Here is a 22,721-nt window from a genome sequence, read left to right as displayed (position 1 = left end):
TCGAATTCTTCCTCCTAAGTTTGCTAGTCATTCTTCACCTCTCCAAGAGGTTTTAAAAATAGAGCCCTGATAAGGTACTGTATTACTTAATCTTGTTTGATATTTTACTTGTACTGTTTAACAGCTCACCCACTGCCTTCAAGACAAAGTACAGACTCGTGCATACAGTAGGCAGGACCCATCAAACCTGCCCTGCTTCATCTTTCCAGGCCCATGCAAGTTTACCCATCTATTGATGGTCTGGTCAAAATGGCTTTCTTGTCATCCTGCAAACAAATGCAATTCCACAATCATCCAGGCCTGCACAGCTATGAATTATTTTAGTCACAGGATCAGGAATGTCCTTTGTCCCTTTTCCAAATGGTCAACTTCCAGACTCAATTCACATAATACCTCCTTCTCCTGATGGAAAGTAGTCCCTCCTCTTCTGTGTGCTCCTCTCATCCTAAAGCCTCTTCTATCAGGGTGTAAGTCCCCTGTCGCAGGCCTGAATTTCCTGATAGCAACTCTCTTAAGCAATGGTCAATGGCATGGCACAAGAAGTGTCATAGCTTCCAAATTTCTGCACAAAAAGGCAGAAATCCACCAAAACGGTTTCAATGCTCCAACCTTTCAGAAGGAGAGTACTGAACATGTGCCTGAAGGTACCTGAGTGAAAGAGAACTACAGCAATTCCCCAGTTGATGCTGGGGAGAAACAAATCCATCCTAGAAATCAAAGGCTACAATTTAAGCAAATACCTAAGTCAAGCCTAGGGCTTAGTAACCAAAACCTTAAGGGGGGGGGGGGGGAAGATACCCCACCATAAGCTATCAGGGAGCTACAAAACAGGATCCAGAATGGGCCAGAGCTACCTTCCCTTGGCCACGATGCTTAGAGTTATGAGTTATTTAACGAGAAGGAACTGGAGTGTATTAACATCCACAGCATACCCTTCCGAGTTAATTGTTTATGATCTTTTAGATGTCTTCATAAAATCCTTACTTAAACCTTTCTAATCTTTTAGATGTCTTCATAAAATCCTCACTTAAGCCTTTCATGAACTATTAAACATAGATAAACTGCAGGATTTAGGCACCCAGAGGAGTGAAAAACTAACAAGTAACTCTAAAAACAAACCTAAAACTGCACTTACCAAGCCACAGAATGGGTAGTTCTTTATATTTAGCTCCTTAAGAACCAGAACCAAGATAGTCACACGTCTTCCCATTACTAGTCTGGATCACTGCAGAGCTATACAGTCAGGTGAATGAAATGAATGGTAACATTCCTACTGCAGAAGTAAGCAAGCAAGCCAGTCCTAATATTCCACATCTGAGGAAAAAAGGCCTGTAACAGGTGAAAAAGCTGCTATAAGTCGCCTAACTAGTGAATGACAAAACCAGAACTAGCACTCTGGTCTCCCCACTTAGTCTAGCCTCTTTCTCCATTCCAGCAGGATCACTTTACTCCCATATGCAAAGGAAACAACCCTTTAAACCACAGGAATGGAGCTTCTTGAGTTGTTAGGGTAAATTTAATAAGCAAGCAGCTGAGCAGACTGAGAAAACGTGGTTACCAGAGGGCTACTGGTCAAAGAAACCATGAATTTATCAGTGTCACCAGGAAGTCTTAATTTAAAACAGTATGTCCTTTACACTAAAGCGTCAGCACCCTTTACCCCAAGGTAACACGTGCTTTAAAATAAACACTTTCTGGCATAAATTGGGAAAGTAAACAGGAAAAAATTAAAACTCTATTACACAAATCCATATTTATTCTGATTATATTTTAAGCAGTCTGAGAAATGTAGCTATTAGTAAGAGAATCACGGCCAAAACATTTGGATGCAATCCAGTTCTTAAAATGTCAAATTCACGTTTACATTAAAAAGGTGTCTGCCCAGAATTCCACCTACTGGATCTCAACAGTTACCTTGAGTTCATCTATAGCTTAGGCAAATGGCGGTCAAACTCCACCACTAGATAAAACTTAACTCATTGTGAAAAAGGTCAACCCTTCTCCCTTCTAAGACCTCCTCTCACCCTCTCTTAACTCCTTTTCTTAAAACTTGGATCAGCATGGCCACACTATGGGGTCACTGCTCCGCCTTTCCCATTTCTGTCTGGGTCTCTGGCACCCCCAGGGCCCAATGCTCAGCTTCCGACCTGGGATAGGGTAGGCGCTCAACTGACGTTTTAAAATCGAATGAATATGCTACTACTCTAAGGACTTTAAAGTGTAAGTTTTAAAAGTTTGCTTTTGCTTTTGCTTTTAAATGTGACATCATCATACACACACCAGCGGACACTTTCTCCTACCACCATATTTAAGCAAGAGGCTTCGCCAGTCAAAAAGGCAGTGACACCGTCAGTCTTCCCACTCCCTGAAGACACCCATTCCTACCCGGGAGTCTGCCCTTGACCCCATTGATTCTGGGAAGCTGCCGGGCGGCGCTGCCCACAGGCTCCGCCGCCAGCACCAGCAGAGTGACCGCCTGCGGGGCCCCCGCGCTGGGGAGGAGCCCCGCGCCCCCGGCCCAATTCTCCCAAACAAAGGCCGAGGGGGAGGGGAGGGACGCGGGGGGCGAGGGGCTGCAGGGAGAGGAGATGCGGGCGCCACCGGCCAGGCATGCGCAGCACTAGCGCCCAGGAGCCCGGTGGGCGCGGGCAGGGGTACTTACGGCGGTCTCGTCGCGGTACACGTCGGGGTACTGGAGAGACAGCATGGCCGGGGACAGACAGGGGGCAGCGTGAAGGGGCGCGGGCTCCGGGAGCCGACCTGAGCGAGCCGGGCTGGCAGCGAGGCGCGGCTGGGGCGCAGCAGCTGCGGGACAGGTGGCGGCGGCGGGCGGGCGGTTCCCGGCCAAAGCTAGCACTCACGGACTGGCGGCGCGGCGGCGAGGACGTGCGGGAGCAGGAAGCCGCTCTCGGCGAGCCCGGGAGCCCCTCCCCGGCGGGCGGGCCCAGCGGCGGCGGCGGCGGCAAGAGGGAGCGGGCGGCGCCGAGCGTGCGCCAGGCCGGGCGCACAGCTCCCTCTGCAGGAGCGCCGGCCGCGCCCGCGCCGCCCGAGCGCACGGGGAGCACGCCGGCTACGCGCCTGCCCACGCCCGGCCACAGGCCGGGCCTCTGCGCGGGTGACACGTCCCTCCACGCCGACCCGGGCCCCGCGCCTCCCCCCGCCCGCGCTCCCCGAGCTGCCCCCGCGCGCTGCATCGTTTTGGCCGCGCTCGCGGGACTGCCTGTAGGAGAGTGAAGCCCCAGGGCTTCCTTGCTGGTGAAGTCCCCCTTCTTCCCCAGAGTTCCTGCTCCAGGGCAGGGTACGACCCTGGAACGAAGGGAGACCTTGCCTCTCCCCTTTACACTGGAGGCAGAGGACTGGAGGTGGCCTTATGTCCACTGCCTGCGACTCTGGACTTGAAGGGAAGAAGTAATCGATCATGATGACGGTGAAAGAAACACGTCTCCCTTCATCCCAGGACCCCTGGTGGACACTGGGTAGTTCAGCATCCAGATGACGGAGATGGTTTAGAGGTGTTGGTAGGACAAGCGCTGAGCCCTTATTTGAGATTTACCATTGAGAAAGGACCAAGATTAACAGGCCTGGAAATCATCAGGGATATTTTATTTATCCTGTGCATTCCTCATTTCGCCTCCTGTCATGCTTGTTTATTGAGCACCTACTGTTTATGGGGAAAAAAGATATTAGACAAGATGCTTGACCTCAAACCCCTGAAAATTTAATAGTTATTAAAATTTAATAGTTATTTCATCATCCTCGGGCTTAGCAGCAGAATGTGTTCTGGTCTTGCTTCCTGGACCACCTGGAAGAGGCTTTATAGCCCCAGGCATTAGGGATACAGTGTGTGCCCAGTGTGTTTTCTCTCCCTGGCTTCCAAAAAGTCCTGGGAGAAGGAATGGGTGTGACCAGAAAGTCCTTCACGTTCTGAACATAAGTGGATATGGTAACTATTGTAAACCTGTGTCCTCCATTTCTCTGTGATATGGTCCCAATTCCATGCCTCACCCTTAGTTCACCATTTCTGTTCATGGTGATGTGTCATAATCATTTTTTGCATCTGATTCCGGATACCCCCTCCTTGGGCAATCTGAGAATTGCCAATTCTGGGAGAACTCACCCTATTGATAAATTTTGTGCAAACCCCGGGGGCACAGCCCGCTGCAGCCCAGCAGTCCCAATTCCAGTCCCCACCTCCTGCCTTCCCTGGCTGCCACCTGCCAGGCATTGTGTCCTCCTTCTGCCACTTGTGAGGGATTTTTAAAAAGAATAACCCAGGAGCACTTGACCCAGCAGACCCCTAATAATAATGTCAATGCTTATTGAGTGGTTTGTTTGTTTGTTTGTTTGTTTGTTTGTTTGTTTTTGTATCAGGAAACTATCTAGAACTAATGATTTTAAGTTAAGGAAAACTGTGGCTGACTTTTGCCCAGGGCCTCACGAAAAGTGAAAAAGTAGAGCCAGGATTCAAACCTAGGTCTCTCCATTACCAATGCTGATTCTTAACCACTCTGACGGCCTCCCTACTCATAAATAAGTAGATACTCTGTAGTCTACAGGGCACCCATTAGTAGGGAAGACTTCAATTTAGCAGTACCTAAGGTAGAAAGTGTGGAAATTGTGGCAACCAAAGGACAAATCAAACCTCAGGTATCATCCTCTCTTCCTTTTCAGTCAGCCGTTCTGGTGCCCACTTCCTTTGGGCCCTGAGAGCTAAAGGTCTGTAGTGACACAGGCAGGGCAATAGGCTCCCAGCAGTAGGCTCTCTGCCCCTAGAGTGAGATGGAGTGTGAGGGAAGATGGGAGAACACCCTTGCCCCTCCCATTGGCCACAGAAGTGTGAGACAGAGTTTTGCTCTTGTTACCCAGGCTAGAGTGCAATGGCGCCATCTCGGCTCACCGCAACCTCCGCCTCCCGGGTTCAGGCAATTCTCCTGCCTCAGCCTCCTGAGTAGCTGGGATTACAGGCACGCACCACCATGCCCTGCTAATGTTTTTTGTATTTTTAGTAGAGACGGGGTTTCACCATGTTGACCAGGATGGTCTCGATCACTTGACCTCGTGATCCACCCGCCTCGGCCTCCCAAAGTGCTGGGATTACAGGCGTGAGCCACTGCGTCCAGCCCGTGTTGTCTCCTTTAATTCTCATAGCAAAGACCATTTTATAGATGAGGAAAAGGAATCTCAGCATCTCTAAGGGAATTAGTTCAAAGTCATCACACAGCTAAGACAATACAAGATTCATATTCATCAGTTGACTGCAAAGTCAACTTTGCCCATAGACAATGAAGAGGAAAGAAGTATTTGAACTATCTCAGAATGGAAGTGCTACCTCCAGAATTAATACCAGAGCACTCTTTGCCCTCTGACACTGTAGACTGTTTTCAGGGGAATTGTAGAATTTACACCATGATAACTCATGCTCTAACTCAGAACCCTAGGCCCTTGGAGGGAGGAGGGTGAGCAGGACATAGAAGAAATTCCAGGGCAGCCTTCAGCCTCTCTTCTAAGCTCAAACTTTGTGCACCACTTGGTTAAGCAGAGTCATCCTCCAAAGGAGGCAGGCTAGTGACCATTTACTGCTGCTTGGCTCTCTCTACCCCACTTCAAGTTGCTTATCAAAGCAACTCCCACCCACATATGGTCTCCAAGAGAGGATTTCTGGTAAATGCACAAGGATGCTCACCCAAGGGGTGAAGTGGGGACTGAAACCATCTCACTCTCCACTTGCCACGCTGCAGACAGGTGCTGCTGGCACATTCACCTGAAGGAAGGGGCATCTTATTCTCAAGGGGCTGCACCTTCCCAGGTAAAGGATATTTTTCTAATTCACACAAGGGTGCCATCTTGTTAGCATCTTTTAGATATGGATGCCTTGAGTGCTGCCTGGATAATCCACCCTTTAATTTGACTCTGGTTTCCAGGTAGCTAGCTAACATACTGACTAACTGGGGTAGTGCAGTCATTCCAGACTACATTTCCCCAAAGATTTATGTTGCTTTTTCCAGGGTGACTTTTCGTGGAAATTCTTATGTATTCTTGTATATCTAGTCTTTGCAAGGCATCATGAAGTGTGACATAGCACCTAGGAGAAGAGTAAGTAAGATTTTTTTTTTCAGGCCCTTTCACTAACTGGTTTCCTAACTTTGAATGAGTCTGTCGTATCATCAATATTTTTATTTAGAAATTGAGGCAGTTGGGTCAGGTGGTTTCAAAGGAATCTAAGATTCTTTCATTCTAAGCAGGAACAGGAGATATAGGAACCTCAAAACGAACTCCAAATGAAGAATAAAATTGTCCTGAGGGAGAACTGTCCAAACCTCATGGACAGATGCAGGTAAGACTGGGCAGTACTTGTCTGTCTACTGAAAATACTTTCTCCATAGTTTTCATCTGTTTCAAACCATTCACAAGGTCAGATTCAGCTTTAGGGACTATTACTGGGCCTGTAGTCCATACTAAATTCATAGATCTGACCTTTTCAGAAACTATAACTGTTCCCTTTGAATACCCTTCTCTCAGCATAGGAGAGAAGGAGATGGGAAGTGTCTGGAATGACAGCTGTGAAATCTAGGTCTCCACCTCTTTCTTCCCCTTTTCAGTTTAATGTGTGGCTGAATTAACCACTAGCATGAGAGGATGGGGCTGAATTCAATCCAGATTAAAAATGTGGGCAGAGAAAGTAGATCAAGAATGAATCTGAAGTATTTTTCTACTTCAGTTCATGGAACTTATTTAAAGCATTTAAAATGAAGTTCCTAAGATAGGAATGTTTTTAAATCAGAGGAGAGGAATCTTTTTTCTCATGCCAATTGTAGAAGAAGAATCGGGTGTGGCCCCCTACATGAAAATGATCAATTCATTTGCTGTTTTAAATGGAGAACTGAGAACTTAAACTATTCAGTAAATACAATATGTAATAGAAAATGTGTCAGTTCAAAATGATAGGGTATAAAGTTAGAGTAGTAGGAGATTAGGAAGGAACAGAAAGGTGGAAAGCAAGATGGAGACACAGCATCACGGATTTGCTCATACCAAGAAAAACAAAGATAAATACAAAAAGATAGTATGGAGACAGAAAAGCACATGAAAACACGCAGAAAATCAGGGTTGGACGACCACAGAGTCTTTCATGCAGCAACATTTCATCTGTGGCCTTTAGGATATTAATGTTACAAATTCAAGTTCTATTGGAATTTGTAAAACTCTAGGATAATTAATGATATGATGTCTTGGTGCTTTTTTTTTTTTTCTTTTTAGACGAAGTCTTGCTTTGTCACATGGGCTGGAGTGCAGTGGTGTAACCTCGGCTCACTGCAACCTCTGCCTCCTGGGTCCAAGTAATTCTCCTGCCTCAGCCTCCTGAGTAGCTGGGACTACAGGCACCCACCACTATGCCCAGCTAATTTTTGTATTTTTAGTAGACACAGGGTTTAACCACATTGACCAGGCTGGCCTCGAACTCCTGACTTCAAGTGATCCACCTGCCTTGGCCTCCCAAAGTGCTGGGATTACAGGCGTGAGCCAACACATCTGGCCTCTCTTGGTGCTTTTCTAATTAATGTAAACTAAGCAGGATATCTGACCTACATGCTCCAGGTTCCTCACCCTGATCAGTAGCTCCAGTTTTCTCTGGAGTTGCTGAGTAGCAACCAGATTGCTTTTCCATTTACTAGTGCTTCCCTCATGCAGTACTCACTGGTATCTTGATTTAGAAAGAACTAAGCCTATATTCAAGTTTACTGTGCTGGTCTCATTTGACATTTATACTTGAACCATTTCTCTGTAAACCACAATGTAGCATTATAGCCTCTGTGATGTGACTGTACTGCAGAAGTCAGTCTTCATGCGATCCATTACTCCCTGCGCTTGTGGAGAGTCAGTGTTCCGTAAAACTCAGAAAGTCTAGTGCCAAGCTGATTTAGGGATTTGCCCCAATCCTTAAGACAATCTAAAGTATCTAAGCCCTCTCTTGGGGTAGCTCAAATTCCGTTAAAAGGTAACTGACAGAATTCCCAACTCTCCACTGGCCTTACCATTTTTCTCTTTTGTGGGGGAGGGGAGAAAGAAGAACCAGTTTATTGTCAAAGTACTACATGGAAATTTTTAGTGTGGACAATAAGGCAGACTAGACAGGTCCTGCTAAAAAGAATTGCCATTACATTGCTAGGCTCCTGGAACACTCTTACTCCTTCCAAACAGATTAGCCATTTAAAAATATGTGCCAGAAACAGAAGACTGAGAAGCAATAGGGTCCCTGTGATTAAAAAAAAACAAAACAAAACTCCAAGGGACATCATTTTTTTTTTTTTTTTTTTTGAGGCGGAGTTTCGCTCTTGTTACCCAGGCTGGAGTGCAATGGCGTGATCTCGGCTCACCGCAACCTCCGCCTCCTGGGTTCAGGCAATTCTCCTGCCTCAGCCTCCTGAGTAGCTGGGATTACAGGCACGCGCCACCATGCCCAGCTAGTTTTTTGTATTTTTAGTAGAGACGGGGTTTCACCATGTTGACCGGGATGGTCTCGAACTCTCGACCTCGTGATCCACCCGTCTCGGCCTCCCAAAGTGCTGGGATTACAGGCTTGAGCCACCGCGCCCGGCTCAAGGGACATCATTTACATGATATTCCATATAAGTGGTATTCTCTGGAGTTGTGAATGTAATTTCCGTGTACACACGCAAGAAAGGTTTCCCTGAAAATAAATGACTATATATGAGTTGTCAATCATAAGTGGCCATCTTTGAAAGAAAACATCCTAATCTGGGCTCAGAGATTTTTCTGCTTTTTAAATCAACCATGATTTAAGTGACTATCAAAGATCATGCAAGGACACTGTATTGGCTTTTTGTCTGTTACTATCCAGCAACATTTTCACACCACTTTGCTGTCTATCCTCTGTACTGAAAAGGGCTGCAAGCCTAAAAACATTTCCTGAACTCCATTGTCGGTTCATTTCTGGCTAGGGTCTACCAATGAGGGAAAGTAGAGAATAGAATGGGGAGGAAGAGAGACAATACTTTTCTATTTTAGCTTAGCTTCTGGCAATGGCAGGAACCTTCAAATCACTGAATTCTGCTGCAATAGCAGCATTGTTGGGTCAGCAGTGGGGAACCTGGGGCCTCAGAGGCATCAGCAGCTAATTCAGCAGTTTCAAATGGCCTGTGGACTTCCAGGATCTTGCAGCGCTAGTTGAGCGTCTTATGCAGTAGCAGCAGTAATCAGAATAATAACAGAGGTGCTGATGCAGCAGCAGCAGTACTGTACTCATGGGGTCTGCATGTATATTAGGCTGTTCTTGCATTGCTATAAAGGAACACCGGAGAGTGGGTAATTTATAAACAAAAGAGGTTTCATTGACTCATGGTTCTGCAAGCTGTACAGGAAGCACGGTGTCAGCATCAATTTTGCTTCTGGGGAAGCCTCAGGGAATTTTTACTCATGGTACAAGGTGAAGCTAGTGTGGGAACATCACAGGGCAAAAGCTGGAGCAAGAAAGAGGAGAAATGCCACACACTTTTAAACAACCAAATCTCTTGAGGACTCACATCACAAGGACAGCACCAAGAGAACGGTGCTAATCATTCATGAGAAACACACTGCCATGAGCCAGTCACTTCCCAGCATGCCCCACCTCCAATACTGGGGATTACATCTCAACATAAGAATTAGAGGGGACATCCAAACTATGTCATTGTGCCCTTGCCCCCCCAGTCTCATGTCCCTCTCACATTGTAAAATACAGCTAAATGTTCCCAATAGTGCTCCTAAATCTTTTCTTCTCACTCCCGTGACCCAGACTGGAATACAGTGGTATGATCATGGCTCACTGCAGCCTTGGCTTCCCAGGCTCAGGGGATTCTCCCACCTCAGCCTGTCAAGTAGCTAGGACTACAGGTACACATCACCATGCCCTGGTAATTTTTTATTTCTTTAGTAGGGACAAAGTTTTGCTATGTTGCCTAGGCTGATTTCAAACTCCTGGGCTCAAGCAATCCACCCACCTCAGCTCCCCAAAGTGCTAATATTATAGGCATGAGCTTCCAGACTTTCTTATACATCCTCTCAAATCTAGGCAGAGGCGCCAATCCTCCTTCACTCTTGCAACTCTATACTCACAGGCTTAACACTATGTGGAAACCACCAAAGCTTACAGCTTGTACCATCTGAAACCATGGCCTAGCTGTATCTGAGGCCCTTTGAGCCAAAGCTGCAGCTGACGTGGCCTGGATGCAGGAAGCAGTGTCCTGAGGCTGAGCAGGGCAGCAGGACTCTGGGTCTGGCCCACAAACCATTCTTTCCTCCTAGGCCTCTGGGCCTGTGATGGGAGGAGCTGCCTCAGAGATCTCTGAAATGCTTTCAAGACTTTTTTCCCATTGTCTTCGTTATCAGCATCTGGATCCCTTTTAGTCATGCAAATCTTTCTAGCAAGTGGTTCCTCTGTAGCTGCTTGCATTCTTCTCCCGAAAAAACTTTCTTTTTCATATGACTAGGCTCAAATTTTCCAAAGTTTTATGCTCTGCTTTATTTAAATATAACTTCCAACTTTAAGTCATTTGTTTTCTCCTGCATCTAAGTGTAGGTTGTTAGAAATAGCCAGAACACCCCTTGAACACTCTGCTGAATAGAAATTTCTTCCACCAGATACCCTAAGTTATCACTTTTTTTTTTTTTTTTTGAGACGAAGTTTCGCTCTTGTTACCCAGGTTGGAGTGCAATGGCGCGATCTCGGCTCACCGCAACCTCCGCCTCCTGGGTTCAGGCAATTCTCCTGCCTCAGCCTCCTGAGTAGCTGAGATTACAGGCACACACCACCATGCTCAGCTATTTTTTTTTTTTTTTTGTATTTTTAGCAGAGACAGGGTTTCACTATGTTGACCAGGATGGTCTCAATCTCTTGACCTCGTGATCCACCCACCTTGGCCTCCCAAAGTGCTGGGATTACAGGCATGAGCCACCGCACCCGGCCCCAAGTTATTACTCTTAAGTTTAAACTTCCACAGATCCCTAGGGCACCAACAGAGTACAGCCAAGCTCTTTGCTAAAGCATAACATGGATGACCTTTGCTCCAGTTCCTCATTTCCAAATGAGACCTCAGCAGCTTGGACTTCACTGTCCCTATCACTATCAGCATTTGGTCACCACCATTTAACCAGTCTCTAAGAAGTTTGAAACTTTCCATCATCTTCCTGTCTTCTTCTGAGTCCTCCATATTCTAATCTTTACCTGTTGCCAAAGTCACTTCCACAGTTTCAGGTGTCTTTATAGCAATGCCCCACTCTTTGGTATCAATTTTCATGATTAGGTCGTTCTTGCCTTGCTGTAAATGAATATCTGAGACTGGGTAATTTATAAAGAAAAGAGGTTTCAGCCAGGCGCGGTGGCTCAAGCCTGTAATCCCAGCACTTTGGGAGGCTGAGGTGGGTGGATCACGAGGTCAAGAGATTGAGACCATCCTGGTCAACATGGTGAAACCCCATCTCTACTAAAAATACAAAAAATTAGCTGGGCATGGTGGCGCATGCCTGTAATCCCAGCTACTCAGGAGGCTGAGGCAGGAGAATTGGCTGAACCCAGGAGGTGGAGGTTGCGGTGAGCCGAGATCACGCCATTGCACTCCAGCCTGGGTAACAAGAGCGAAACTCCGTCTCAAAAAAAAAAAAGAAAAGAGGTTTCGATGGCTCATGGTTCTGCAGCCTGTACAAGAAGCATGGTGCCTGCATCTGCTCAGCTTCTAGGAAGGCTTCAGGAGCTTTTATCCATGGTGGAAGGTGAAGTGGGACCAGGCACATCACATGATGAGAGCAGGAGCAAGAAACAAGGGGAGGTAGTCACACTCTTTTAAACAACTGAATCTCCTGAAAACTCACCCACTATCATGAGAACAGCACCAAGGGATGGTGCTAAGCCATTCATGAGAAATCCACCCCCACGAGCCAATCACCTCCCATTAGGCCCCACCTTCAACACTGGGAATTACATCTCAACATGAGAATTGGAGGGGACATCCAAACTCTATCAGCATGATACCACCAACCTTTTGTTCCTCCAACCTTAGGTGTAAGAGTGGCTTCTAGCAGTTACTAATCTCTAGGTATCATCACCTTTTTTCTTTTCTTTTTTAAAAAAAAATCATCCAGGCCTTCCCATTTGCATAACAAATTTCTTTTTTTAAAATGTTTTGTTTTTGTTTCTTCTTTTATTTATTTGAATAAGGATCCAAACATATTTTTATATGTTTGGATCTGAAACTTGAAAAAATTTCCTCTATTTGAAGTATCTTCCTCTGTTTTATTCTACCTAGACTTTTTAACATGAATATGAGAAAGAAAAAATAAGCAGTGGCATAGTTAGACCTTCTGAGGGTTTTATGTATTGGAAAAATCAAATACAGAATATGGAATGCCAAGATAAAAAATATTTCAAGAAAAAAATGCTATCTTCAAAATAGCAAGTTGCAAGAAAATGTAGAAGTGACCTACAAAGCGGATTTGAAAAAATAAAAGATAACTTTTAGAAATAAAAAATAAATGGGTCAAATTGTAAAACATTATCAATAAGCTAAATATCAGAGGGCCAAGCAAGATGGCAGAATGGAAAGGCTTCACTGTTTGTCTCTGCCACAGAAACACCAAATTTTAACAACATTTGCACCCAAAAAAGCACCATCACAAGAACCAAAAAATTAGGTAAGCAATCACAGTACTTGGTTTTAACTTCATAGTGTTGAAGGAAGCATGGAAGCTGGCCAGAGAGACAGAATTGAATTGCCAATGCCACTCATTTCTCATCCCCCAGCATGGCTATGTAGCATGGAGAGCCCGTGAACTTGGGAAAGAGAGAGTGCAGTGACTAGGGGACATTACACTGAACTCTGTGCTGTCCTGTCGCAGCGGAGAGCAAAGCTGTGCTGGGCTCAGCCAGTACCTGTGCCTGGAGGGAGCATTTGGACCAGACCTAGCCAGAAGAGACTCACCCATCCTAGCAGATGAAACTTGAGTTCCTCAGCAAGCCTTGCCAGCTGAGGCCAAAGTGCTCTGGGGTGCTAGGTAAACTTGAAAGGCAGTACTAGTCCTAGTCCCAGTTGCCAAGGACTGCAATTCCTAGGCAACTCCTAGTGCTGGGCTGAACTCAGAGCCAGAGGACTAAGGTGGCACATGACCTAGGCAAAAACCAGCCAGGGTGGCAAAGGGAGTACTTGTGCATCCCTCCCCCAACCGTAGGCGGTGCAGCTCATAGTAATGAAAGAGACTCCTTCCTTCTGCTTAAGAACAGGAGAGTGAAAAGTAAAGAGGTCTTTGTCTTTCAGCTACAGTAGAATAGGGTACCAGGTAGAGTCATAAGGCCCCCATTCCAGTCCCTAGCTTCCAGATGACATTTCTAGACACATCCTGGGCCAAAAGAGAATCTGCTGCCTTTAAGGGAAGGACCCATTTCTGGCAGGATTCATTACCTGCTGAATAAAGAGCCCTTGGATCCTGAATAACCAGCAGGTAGGATGCCATGGGCCTTTGCTCTGAAACATGCTGACTACAGGTACAATCCGGCATGTCCCCAGCAGGGGTGGCTATGGGAATGCGTTTTTCTCAAACTCCTCTGTTTGAGAAAAGCAGAGGGAAAAGTAAAGGGGACTTTGTCTTGCACCTTAGGTACCAGCTCAGTCACAGTGGGGTAGAGCCACACGCAGGCTCTTGGGGTCCCTGAGTCCAAGCCTAGGGTCTTAGACAGCATTTCTGGACCTGTCATAGGGCAGAGGGGAGCCCACTTCCCTGAAGGGTGAGTCCCAGGTCTGCCAGCATTCACCACCACAAGCTGACTAACGAGCCTTTGGACTTTAAGTGAACATTGGTAGTGGCCTGACAAAGCCACCCTGTCCTCTGTGGGCAGGTGATGGTGTGGCCAAAGGGCGAGGCTCCTCTACCAGTAGAAAGGGTAGGGAAGAGCAAGAAGGACTTTGTATTGTGATTTCAGTGCCAGTTTAGTTGGCATAGAGTAGAATATCAGGCAAATTTCTAAAGTTTTCGACTCCGATTCCTGGCCCCCCAGGTAGCATATCTGGACACACCTGGGGGCTGGGGGAGCTCGACACCCTGAAGGGAAGAACACAAATCTGGCTGCCTTTGCCACCTGCTTGTCATAGAGCCATTGGCCCTTGAATGAACATAGGCGGTTGCCATGTAGTGGTAACAGCAAACCTTGGATGAGACTCAATGCTGTGCTGGCTTCGGGTCTGACCCAGCACTGTCCCAGTGCTGGTGGCCACAGGGGTGCCTCACCACACCCCCGGTTCCAGGGCGTTGAGCATAGAGAGGCTCCGTTTGTTTGGGAGAAAGTAAGGGAAAAGAACAAGGGTCTCTGCCTGGTAATCCAGAGCATTATTCTAGATCTTATTGAAAACCACCAAGGTGGTATCTCTATGATTCTGTAGAAATCACTGTGATCATGGGCTTGGGACCCTGGTCCCTTTGAATACCTTGAAAGCCTCCTAAAGAAGGGCTTTCTTCACAGTCTGGGCACAAACAAGCCCAGACTATGACGACTGCAATAAATACCTAACTCTTCAATGCCCAAACATTGACAAACATCTACCAGCATCACGATCATCCAGGAAAACATGACTTCACCAAATGAACTAAATAAGTCCCCAGGGACCAATTCTAGAGAAGGAAAGACGTGGGACTTTTTAGACAGAGAGTTAAAAATAGCTGTTTTGAGGAAATTCAAAACAATTCAAGATAACACAGAGAAAACATTCAGAATTCTATCAGGTGCATTTAACAAACAGATTGAAATAATTAAAAAGAATCAAGCAGAAATTCTCAAGTGGACAAATCCAATCGACATAATGAAGAATGTATCAGAGTCTCTTAATAGCAGAATTGATCAAGCAGAAGAAATAATTAGTGAGCTTGAAGACAGGCTATTTGAAAATACACGGTCAGGGAGACAAAAGAAAATAGAATAAAAAAGAATGAAGCATATTTAAAAGATCTAGAAAATATCCTCAAAGGAGCAAACCTAAGAGTTGTTGGCCTTAAGGAGGAGGTAGAGAAAGAGATAGGGGTAGAACATTTATTCAGAGGAATAACAGAAAACTTCCCGAACTTAGAGAAAGTTATCAATATTAAAATACAAGATACTTACAGAACACTAAGTAGATTAACCCAAAGAGAAATACAAACAAAAGTTGGGGGGATTTCGTTAACATCAGACCTGTCCTACAAGAAATGCTAAAGGGAGTTCTTCGATCTGAAAGAAAAGGATGTTAATTAGCAAGAAGAAATCATCTGAAGATACAAAATGCACTGGCAATAGTAAGCACACAGAAAAACAGACTATTATAACAATGTAATTCCAGTGTGTAAACTACTCTTAAGTAAAAAGACTAAATGATGAACCAATCAAAAATAGTAACAAAATCAACTTTTTAAGACACAGTACAATAAGACGTACGGAGAAACAACAAAAATTAAAAAGCAAGGGGAAGAAGTTAAAGTGTAGAATTTTTATTAGTTTTTTTTTTTTTTTTGCAGGTTTGTTTGTTTATACAATCAATGTTAAGTTGTCATTAGTTTAAAATAATTTTGGGTTTAAGGTAGTATTTACAAGCCTAACAGCAACTTTAAATTGAAAAACATATAACAGATAAACAAAAATAAAAAACAAGAAATTAAATGATACCACCAGAGGAAATAATCTTCACTAGGAAGAAGATAAGAAGAAAGAAAAGAAAGAAGACCAGAAAACAAATAACAAAATGGCAGGAGTAAGTCCCTACTATCAACAATAACACTGAATGTAAATAGACTAAACTCTCCAACCCAAACACATAGAATGGCTGAATGGGAAAACAAAAACAAAAACAAAAACAAAAACAAGACCCAGTAACCTGTTGCCTATGAGAAACACACTTCACCTATAAAGACACACATAAGACAGAAAATAAAAGGGATAGAAAAAGATATGCCATGCCAATGGAAACTATGGAAAAGCAAGAGTAGCTATTACTTAGACAAAACAGCTTTTAACTTGTTGTGCCAGTGTTGGGTGCATATGTATATTTATAATCATTATATTCCTTTGCTATAAAGGATTGACCCCTTTATCATCATACAATGACCTTCTTTGTCTCTTCTTACAGAAACTCTTCTTTAAAATGACCTTTTTTGTCTCGTCTTACAGTTTTTCTAAGAAGAGACAAAGAAGGTCATTATATAATGTTAAAGGGGTCAATCCTTTATCATTATAGCAAAATAATATAATGATTATAAATATATATATGCACCCAACACTGGCACAACCAGATGTATAAAGCAATTATTATTAGATCTGAAAAGAGTGATAGACCTCAATACCATAATACCTGGAGAATTAAACTCCTTACTTTTAACGCAGGAATAATCTACCAGACAGAAACTCACCAAAGAAATGTCAGACTTCAACTGAACTATAAAACAAATGGACCTAATAGATAGTTACAGAATACTTTCATCCAAAGGCTTTAGAATACACATTTTTTTCCTCATTATATGAATCATTATCAAGGACAGACCATATGTTAGGTGCAAAACAAGTCTCAAAACATTCAAAAAATTGAAATAGCATCAAGCGTATTTTCTGACCGCAATTAAATAAAACTAGAAATCAACAAGAGGAATTTTGGAAACTATACAAACATGGGGAAATTAAACAATGTACTCCTGAATGGCCAGTGGGTCAATGAATAAATTAAGAAGAAAATCGAAAATTTTCTTGAAGCAAATGATGATGGAAACAACATATCAAAATCTATAGATAAACTAAAAGCAGTATTAATGGGGAGAGTTATAGCTAAAAGTGCCTACATCAAAAAAGAGAAAAACTCCAAATAAATAGCCCAATGATGGATTTTTGAAAACCAGAAAACCAAGAGTAAACTGAACAAAACTGAGAGCAAACCAAGAGCAAAATTTAGTAGAAGAAAACAAATAATAATGATCAGAGCATAAATAAATAAATTTGAAATGAAGAAAACATCACAAAAGATCAATGAAACAAAAAGTTGGTTTTTAAAAAAGATAAACAAAATTGACAAACCTTAATAAGATTAATGAGAAAAAAAAAGGCAACAAATAAAATCAAAGATGAAAAAGGAGATATTATAATCACTACAACTGATACTACAGAAATTCAAAGGATTGTTAGTGGCTACTATAATCAACTATATGCCAACTATATTGGAATATCTAGAGGAAATGGATAAATTCCTAGAAAGATACAACTTGTCAAGTTTGAACCATGAAAAAATCCAAAACCTGAGCAGACCAATAACAAGTTAACAAGATCAAAGGTGTAATAAAAAGCATCCCAGCAAAGAAAAGTCTGGGACTTTATGACCTCATTGCTGAATTCTACCAAACATTTAAAGAGTGAATACCAATGCTACTCAAATTATTCTAAAATATAGAGGAGGAGGGAATACTTCCAAACTCAAGTCTATGAGTCCAGTATTACCCTGATACCAAAACCAAAGGCATATCAAAAAAAGAAAATTACAGGCCAATATCTCTGATGAATATTGATGCCAAAATCTACAACAAAATACCAACAAACCAAATTCCACAATACATTACAGAGGTCATTTATCATAATCAAGTGGGATTTATCCCAGGGATGCAAGGATGATTCAACATATGCAAATCCATCAGTGTGATACATTATAACAACAGAATGAAGAACAAAAATCCTACAATCATTTCAATTGATGGTGAAAAAAGCAGTTTATAAAATTCAACGTCCCTTCATGATTAAAAAAAAAAAAAACCTCAAAAAACTAGGAATAGAAGGAAAATGCCTTAACATAATAAAAGCCATATATGACAGACCCACAGCTAGTATTATAGAATGGGGAAAAACTGAAAGTTTTTTCTAAAAATTCTGGAATAAGACAAGAGTGCCCACTTTTCACCACTGTTATTAAACATGGTAGTGGAAGTCCTAGCTAGAGCAATTAGACAAGAGAAAGAAATAAAAGGCATCCAAATTGAAAAGGAAAAAGTCAAGTTATGCTTGTCTGCAGATGATATGATCTTATATTTTTAAAAACCTAAAGACTCTGCCAAAAACTGTTAGGACTGATAAACAAATTCGGCAAAGTTGCAGGATGTAAAATCAACACACAAAAATCAGTGGCATTTCTATATGGCAACAGTGAAGAATCTGAAAAATAAATTTAAAAAGTAATCCCATTTGTAGATAAATAAAATGCCTAGAAATCAACTAAAGAAGTAAAAGATCTCTATAATGAAAATTATAAAACACGGATAAAAAATTGAAGAGGACACATACACAAAAAATAGAAAGATATTCTATGTTCATAAATTGGAAGAGTCAATATTGTTAAAATGTCCATGTTACCCAAGCAACCTACAGATTCAATGCAATCTCTACCAAAATACCAATGACATTCTCCACAGAATTAGAAAAAAAATTTATAAAATTTATATGGAGCCACAAAAGACCCAGAATAGCCAAAGCTATCTGGAGCAAAAAGAACAAAACTGGAAGAATCACATTACCAGACTTCAAATTATACTACAGAGCTATAGTAACCAAAACGGCATGGTACTTGCATAAAAAACAGAAACATGACCAATGAAATAGAATAGAGAACCCAGAAACAAATCCACACACCTACAGTGAACTCATTTTCAACAATGGTGCCAAGAACATACACTGGAAAAAAGACAGTCTCTTTATTAAATGGTGCTGGAAAAACTGGAATTCCATATGCAAAAGAATGAAACTAGACCCCTGGCCTGGCGTGGCAGGTCACACATGTAATTCCAGCACTTTGGGAGGCTGAGGAGGGCGGATAACCTGAGATCAGGAGTTCAAGACCAGCCAGGTCAACACAGTGAAACCCCATCTCTACTAAAAATACAAAAATTAGCTGGGCATGGTGGTAGGTGTCTGTAATCCCAGCTACTCAGGAGGCTGAGGCAGGAGAATTGCTTGAACCTGGGAGGCAGAGGTTGCAGTGAGCCGAGATTATGCCATTGCATTCCCACCTGGGCAGAAAGAGCAAAACTTCATCTCACAAAAACAAAACAAAATGCTAGACCCTTGCCATATACAAAGATCAAATAAAAATGAATTAAAGGCTTAAGTATAAGACCGCAAACTATAAAGCTACTACACAAAAACATAGGGGAACCTCTGCAGGGCACTGGTGTGGGCAAAAATTTCTTGAGTAATAATACCCACAAGCACAGGCAACCAAAACAAAAGTGGACAAATGGGATCACAAGTTAAAAAGCTTCTGCACAGCAAAGAAAACAATTTGCAAGGTGAAGAGGCAACCTACACAATGAGAGAAAATATTTTCAAACTACATATCTGAGTAGGAATTAAAAACCAAAACATATAAGGAGCTCAGACAACTCTAAAGGAAAAAATCAAATAATCGAACTGAATAAATGGGCAAAAGATTTGAATAGACACTTCTCAAAAGAGTACCTACAAATGGGAAACAGAAATGTGAAAAGGTGTTTAACATCACTGATCATCAGAGAAATGCAAATCAAACTGCAATGAGATGCTATCCCATCCCAGTTATAATGACTTTTATTCAAAAGACAGGCAATAACAAGTACTGGTGAGGCTATGGAGAAAAGGAAACCCTTGTACACTGTTGGTGGGAATGTAAATTAGTACCAACACCATGAACAGTTTGGAGGTTCCTCAAAAAACTAAAAATTGAGCTACCACGTGATCCAGTAATACCACTGCTGGGTATATACCCTCCAAAAAGGGAAATCAGATACCAAAGAAATACTGCACTCACATGTTCGTTGCAGCACTGTTCACAATTGCCAAGATTTAGAAGCAACCTAAGTGTCCATCAGTAGATAAATGGAAAAAGAAACTGTGGTGCTTATACACAACGGAGTACTCTTCAGCTATAAGAAAGAATCAGATCCTGTCATTTGGACCAACATGGATGAAACTGGAAATCATTATGTAAAGTGAAACAAGCTAGGAAGGCACAGAAAGACAAACATTGCATGTTATCACTTATTTGTGTGATGTAAAAATCAAAATTGAACACGTGGAAATAGACAGTAGAAGAATGATTACTAGAGGCTGGGAGGAGTAGTGAAGAAGGCGAAGGTGGTTATGGTTAATGGATAAAAAATTGAAATAATGAATAATATTTAGTATTTAATAGTGCAATGAAGTGACTACAGTCCAATAATTTAATTATAGATTTAAGAACAACTAAAAGAGTATAATTAGATTGTAAAACAAAGGACAAATGCTTGGGGGTGATGGATACCCCATTTTTCATGATGTGATGATTATTCATTGCATGCCTCTATCAAAATATCTCATGTACCCCATGAATATACATACCAACTATGTACCCACAAAAATTAATCATTAACAATTGAAAATAAATAAATAAATAAAATTAGCTAAAAAGAGAATTAGTAACTGAAAGGTAGCTCTGACGAAATGACATTTCTAAAAATAAAACTACATTATGATCCAGTAATCCCACTACTGGGGATATATCTGAAGTAAAGGAAATCAGTATATTGAAGAGATATTTGCACTCCCATGCTCATTGCAGCATTATTCACAATAACCAAGATATGGAATCAACCTAAATTTTCATCAACAGATGGAGAAACAAAATGTGGTATGTATATGGGAGGAAATACTATTCAGCCTCCAATGAGCAGGAAATCCTGTCATATATGACAACATAGATGAACCAGGAGAACATTATGTAAATGAAATAAGCTAGGTTCAGAAAGACAAATACTGCTTCTCACTTATATGTGAAATCTAAAAAAGATGAACTTATGGAAGCAGAGAGTAGAATGGTGGTTACTTGAGGATGGAGTGAGGTAGACTGTAAAAATGTTAGTCAAAGGATACAAAATTTCAGTTAGGAGGGATTTAAAAAAAAAGATAAGACAATTATAATGGCTAGCTAATATAAGTTGTGAACATAGGTATTGAGATTCTAAAATATTAGCAATGTATAGAAAGAACAATCTCTGGAGTCTAATTGATTTATCCCTGGAGTACAAGATTAACATAAAAATCAATAAAATTGGCCACATTAAGATAGTAAATGGGAAACATCATGTGAGTTATTTTAATTATTTTGAAAACATGTTGAAAAAAAATGACCACTCATGAAGTATGAAGAAAGATGATTACATAGGTATATAATTTTTAAATCTATGCATAAATGATTATAATTACTAAAATTTTAGGAAACTTCTGGTTATAAAATAGATGTATAAAAACTAACTGTATTATTAGATATAATAAATGTGTTAAAACAGTTGTGAATTTGGCCAGACATGGTGGCTCATGCCTGTAACCCCAAGGCAGGCAGATCACTTGAGATCAGGAGTTCAAGACCTGTTGAGTCTGGCCAACAGACTCTGGCCAAACAATGGATGAAAGACATACACAAACATATGTATTTTGCCTGATTGTGCAGCTACAGGACTTGTGGCTTAGTGACCCCGAGGGGTGTGCTGCAGCCCTGATAAGGCAGTAACCCTTGTATTTAATTAGTACAGGTTTAATGAAAAAGACCCTGAGTAAACACCATTTGTAGGTAATTAACATTGCCGACCCTCCAGTAGAGAGCAGTTATGTGCACAGCTAGGCAAAGGTTGGTTTTAGGACAACATGACTAAACAAGTTATTTAGATAAACTCCTCTACATTGTTGCATAAATAACATTTTAAAATCTGTCATTTGAACTAGCTTTTGGATAACTTCTGAATTAGACAAAATTATTCTTTTTCTCACTAATAACATACAAAACACACACAAAAACAAAACAAAACAAAACAAAAATGTTTACCTAAAACATTTATTCCGTTCATTGTACAAAATTCTTTTGCTTTTAACAAAGGGTTACATGAGACATAAGTTAACATATGTAAAATGAACATTGATTTGGTCTGGAAAGGCAAGACAACTTGAAGCAGGGAGGATTGGAGGCTTCCAGGTCTTTTGAGTTTCTGATTAGCCTTTCTAAAGGAGGCAATCAGATATGCATTTATCTCAGTGACTTTGAATAGAACGGGAGGAAGATTTGTCCTTACATTCCTAGGTTGAATTTTCCCCTCAGGGAATGATTTTGGGGGACCCAGTGTATTTTCCTTTCATAAAATACTTTCATCAAAAGAAAGCACACAAACCAAGATCATTTTGTTTTGGCTTGGTTTATAGTTTTATAACCTTCTATGCCAAACACTGACATCTCAAAATATCTAGCAAAGACAAACAGAAAATCCAGACAAAATGTATGCTAACAATTCTCATGGCATTTCAATTTTTATTCTACCAATAATTTTAAAGCCAACTTGTTTAGTAAAGTTATAGTTTAGTTGTGTGAACTTGAAAATTGCTTAGAATTATTTACTTAATTTGTGAGTGCTCTTTTACTTATAAGCCAGTTTGGTAGACACAACATATAACAATAGGTATGCATACAAATAAACAGGTCTGGCTATGTATACACACACAAAAATGAAGATCCACTAGCTTGGAACCTTAGCCTTGAGATACTAATAAAAGCTTGCTGGTTTCACTTTGTTTGACCAAATAGATAATCCAATGAAGGCTGTGAACCAAAATTTTAGGTACAGGACTTTCCATGGCACTTTTCTATTTTAAAGGCCAAACAGCACCAAAAAAGAGTGTCACACGC

The 22,721-nt window shown here is 41.8% G+C and overlaps 1 protein-coding gene across 1 annotated transcript in view; it reads right to left on the bottom strand.

The window, feature by feature from the left end:
- Positions 1-2,937, bottom strand: part of PREP (prolyl endopeptidase) — a 121,161-nt gene extending 118,224 nt beyond the window's left edge. The window contains exon 1 of the mRNA XM_039467463.2: positions 2,663-2,937. Coding sequence (XP_039323397.1) covers positions 2,663-2,707 — 45 coding nt within the window. The 5' untranslated portion in view covers positions 2,708-2,937. The remainder of the gene's footprint in view (positions 1-2,662) is intronic.
- Positions 2,938-22,721: the final 19,784 nt, after the last annotated feature.

The sequence above is a fragment of the Saimiri boliviensis genome, chromosome 4 (genome assembly GCF_048565385.1).
Source record: "Saimiri boliviensis isolate mSaiBol1 chromosome 4, mSaiBol1.pri, whole genome shotgun sequence".
NCBI lineage: Eukaryota > Metazoa > Chordata > Mammalia > Primates > Cebidae > Saimiri > Saimiri boliviensis.
This window is presented reverse-complemented; position numbering and strand designations above follow the sequence as displayed.